Source organism: Zea mays, chromosome 1 (genome assembly GCF_902167145.1).
Source record: "Zea mays cultivar B73 chromosome 1, Zm-B73-REFERENCE-NAM-5.0, whole genome shotgun sequence".
Classification (NCBI taxonomy): domain Eukaryota; kingdom Viridiplantae; phylum Streptophyta; class Magnoliopsida; order Poales; family Poaceae; genus Zea; species Zea mays.
The window spans coordinates 20,587,968-20,592,397 of NC_050096.1; the positions used below are offsets into that span (position 1 = coordinate 20,587,968).

Sequence of the window (4,430 nt, forward strand, 5' to 3'; positions counted from 1 at the left end):
GGATTATAAAAACTACAATGCTTCCAAACTAAGGTAGCTTTTTTCTCATTTTCTTAAAATTAGTTTCCTAGTTTCTTAAAACCCAATAATCTAAGTTAGCCTAGCTAAAACCAGCTTCTTAGGGCCCAATTACGCGCTATCCTTGGTTACTTTGCCAAAATTATGCCTCCTGCCACTCCCTCATCTACGAGACTACGACACATCCGCATGCGGCATGCCTGCATCATTGGGCCGCCGGCCGCACGCACCTGCTCGCACGGTTGCAGGACCACGCGTCCCCGCGCTGCTCGTCGCTCCCAACCTTGTGATGCCCTGTCGCCCACAACATGTTGCGTCGTCGCCCCAAGGTCCACGCCCCCGCCCTCAACCAGTGACGCCTTCGTCCCAAGGTCTGCGCCGCCACCCCCAACCAGCATCGTCGTCACCTCGAGTTATGCGCCATGGCACCGGAAAAAAATTTGTTGCAGCCCGGCTGCAAACCAGGCTGTTTGCAGCCCCTCACAAAAAGGTGGATAGGCCCCACCCGCAGGTAAATAATACAACTAAAACGTTATCTGGTGGACCTGCAGGTGGGGCCTATCCACCTTTTTGTGAGGGGCTGCAAACAGCCTGGTTTGCAGTCGGGCTGCAACAAATTTTTTTCCCATGGCACCTGTTCGTTGTTCGAGGGGTGGGCTGGTCATTTTCAATTAAAAAAATGCTACAGACGAGTTTCTAGAAACTGACTTCCAAACAGACACTTTAGTTATTTTAGAAACTGAGATAAATAAAACCACTTTCTTATAAACTACTCTTTGTTCAAACGTCAGGTCAGATCGGGTTCAGATCGACTTAAGATCCGGTTGTAGGCTATTTATTATGGCCCGTACTTGATCCATGTCTAGTGTCGGATCGGTCCGTGACTCTCTGTTTGACGTGTCGGATTTTTTTGGTTGGGTTTTTTGGCTTTGAGTCGGTTTTTCGGCTTAGGTTAGATACTTAGATTTTAGGTCAAAATCATGGATAGTACCCGGTCCGTGAATTATTGTGGGTCAAAAATAATGTCCCGCACACGTCCGTTACATTGATCAGGTCAGGTCGGACCGAGTTTTTTTCCAGTCGATCAGGTCGGATTGGTAGGATCGGGTAACCCATAATCAGGTATACTCTCTCTATTTTAAATTATAATGATTTTTTTCTAAGTTTGACTCATCTTATTATTTTTTTATAATTAATATTAATTTTCATTGTGATATTTTTTGTCATATAATAATAATAATATAGTCTTTGAAATTTTAATTATTTCACAAAATTTTTAAATAAGACGAGCCAAATCAAACGAAAGGCTAACACTGTGACACACACGTCTCCTGTCTCTCGCTTTGGCTTCCCCAGTCATCGCAGCCGACCAGCCGTCGGCCGTGCGCCCGTGTTTCGTACGCGGCTTCCCATCCCACGCTTTGCCGAGACCGAGAGGGAACCTCCCACCGTCCCACGACGGCCGCGGGCGGGGCAAGAACATATACCCGCGTCACTGAACCGCCCCGACGGCATCGCAGGCACCACCCAAAGCAAAACCCCATTTGTTCGCTTATCTTTCTCTAGATCCACCCCCGAAGAAAATGGCCTCCTACGATGGCGACGAGGACTCCGGTCGCCGCCGCCCTTCCCAGCACCGTCCGTCCGGCGGGGGCAGCGGCGACCTTGCCTCGAGCGCGAAGCTCGTGGCGGAGGCGGCAAAGCTGGCCCTCCAGGACCACAGCCTGGAGAAGGTGGACAAGGGCCGCGTCGCCGGCGCGGCGGCCGACCTGCTCCACGCCGCCTCCCAGTACGGCAAGCTCGAGGGCAAGCCCGTCGGTGGGTACCTCGAGAAGGCCGAGGAGTACCTCCACCAGTACGGCCGCAAGGACGGGGCCGGCGGCAAGCATCAGGGGGACGGGGAAGGCAAGTACGGTAAGAATCCCGGCGGTGGCCACGGAGGGGGAAGGTATGAGGAGGAGGAGGGGTACAAGAAGAAGCCTAGTGGCGGGAGGTATGAGGAGGATGAGTACAAGAAGAAGCCTGGTGGTGGTAGTGGATATGGAGGTGGAAGGTACGAGGAAGAAGAAGGCTACAAGAAGAAGCCAGGCAGCGGTGGCTATGGAGGAGGAAAATACGAGGATGAAGATGACTACAGGAAGAAACCAAGCAGTGGTAGCTATGGTGGGGGAAGGTACGAGGATGAAGATGATTACAAGAAGAAACCCACAAGTGGTGGCTATGGTGGTGGGAGGTATGAACAAGAAGATAATTACAAGAAGCCTACAGGTGGCGGCTTTGGTGACGGGAGGTATGAGCAGGAAGATGAATACAAGAGGCCTCTGAGTGGTGGTGGCAGTAGCTATGGTGGAGGCAGGTATGAAGATGATGAATATCGGAAGAAGCCGAGTGGTGGTGGCTATGGCGGAGGAAGGTATGAGGACGAAGATGATTATAGGAAGAAACCTAGTGCTGGTGGATATGGAGGTGGAGGAAGATATGAAGATGAGTACAGCAAGAAGCCAGCTGGTGGTCATGGCGGAGGGAGGTATGAGGAAGATGATGAGTACAGGAAGCCGAGTGGTGGTGGATATGGTTATGGAGCTTCCAGTGGTGGAGGTCATGGAGGAAGGTACGAAGAAGAGGACTACAAGAAGAAGCCTAGTGGACACTCAGGGGGACGCTATGAGGAAGAGGAGGGGAACAAGAAGGCTAGTGGCTATAGTGGAGGGAAGTATGGCAAGGAGGAAGACGACAAGAAGAAGAAGCATGGCGAGGATGGATCAGAGAGTGGTGGTATTGGAGATTACCTGAAGTTGGCACAGGGTTTCATGAAGAAACAGGATGGGGAAGGGGACAGTGGGGGCGGCATGGGAGACTACTTAAAGCTTGCAGAAGGTTTCTTGAAGAAGCGCTGATTAATCTTCCATATCATGATTCAGGAAGGACTTGTTTGGTTAGTCACTTGTCCTGTTTATTGTCTCCAAGTAGTGACATTTTCGAGGTTTCCATCATAGGATGTAATACAAGTGCATTGCTTATGTTGTCTGTGTGTTGTGACATGAATGCTTAATGTGCTGCTGGGATAATAAAAGCTTGGATGCTCTGCTATTCATGTTGTATATTAGTTCTGACTAAAATAATATGTATCCTATGTTATCGTGCTTACAATAAGTGAAACTCTTGAATACATTTTCATTGATTATCTATTGCTGTTAGGGTCCTATTGTTTGAAATTTCTGTGCTGATGTGTTGGTTCTTGATCTTATCATACTGAGTACTAGTGCATGGATGTGCTTCTTTTCCTGAACTTGATTTTAGTTTTGCTGAACCTGAGACAGTGACACTAATCAGCCATGAAGATACAAATAATTTAGTATCTAAATCAAACTAATGTCTTGGAAGTAGACAATAAGTCATATAGACGAGAGGCTAAGAGGATTGTTGAATTTGAACCACAGGTGGTCTTATGTCATCGGCTTCAAGCAGTGTCAGAACTATTAGTATTTTACCTTTCCTGATTCCATAGCAAACAGAAAATGCACAAGTCTATGGAATATTTTCGCAAGTGCACCCATTTCAGCTGCTTATTTATTCAATCAAGCAGTTTTTTGCTCCTCTTTGTATGACCTCTCAGGCTCACAATACCTTGATTCCAATGCGCTCATTCATCTATTTGATAAAAAACCTAGGACTCTTTAAGTGATTGAACACCTATGGCTGCAGACCTTATGTATCCTTTCAACCCAGCGGTTTTGAATCTCCTACCAGTCATTCAGACTTTTTTTTTCTGAACTATGAACCTTTCTTGAATGGTTATCGGGTGCGCTACCCCAATTGGCTTCACTCATGATAAAAAAGTTTCTCTTATTACTGATGATGACAAAGTTCATGGGATTGAAACAGTCAAACAACCAAGATATTACTTGTAACACGTACATATGTGCATCAGCCAATCAAGTTTCTGAGAGATGATTGGCATAATTGCATGTTTTTTTTTGGTAATTGGGCTGGAATGCAGTCACACTTCAACAGGATACTTAATCTTTTGCCATCTTTACGGGCGGCGCACACACAAATGCCAGTTTTAAAGGGGACTCAACAAATAATTAAATATTTAAATATCCACACTTCATCGTGGAAGGAAATCTGGGACAGCCGTTCTTGAAGAAGCAAGGTCAACATGCTGGCATGGAGTCGGAAGGGGAACAGAATGATTGTATGAATACCGTGGGCAGTGGACTTAGCCCAAGTGTCTGGTGAAAAAACACTCAGATCATTTTCCTCAAAAGATGCGATGGCCGAGATTTTGGCTCTTGTATGTCTGCAAATACTATATTTGTATTAACTCGCATAAAGAGGTTGCCTGATTATGTATCTTCTTTGGTTAATAAAATTGATGTGGCGGATGGAATTTGGTACTGAGTATTATA

At 46.7% G+C, this 4,430-nt stretch overlaps 1 protein-coding gene across 1 annotated transcript; it reads left to right on the top strand.

The window, feature by feature from the left end:
- The first annotated feature begins 1,544 nt into the window (after positions 1-1,544).
- umc1467 (Nodulin-related protein 1) lies at positions 1,545-3,164 on the top strand. The gene has a single exon (NM_001174867.1). It carries the CDS (start codon positions 1,602-1,604, stop codon positions 2,913-2,915), a length of 1,314 nt encoding a protein of 437 aa, NP_001168338.1. The 5' UTR covers positions 1,545-1,601; the 3' UTR covers positions 2,916-3,164.
- Positions 3,165-4,430: the final 1,266 nt, after the last annotated feature.

Bases quoted from the DNA above. Each gene is read 5' to 3' on its own strand.
- umc1467 (NM_001174867.1), top strand. From the start codon at position 1,602: ATGGCCTCCTACGATGGCGACGAGGACTCCGGTCGCCGCCGCCCTTCC.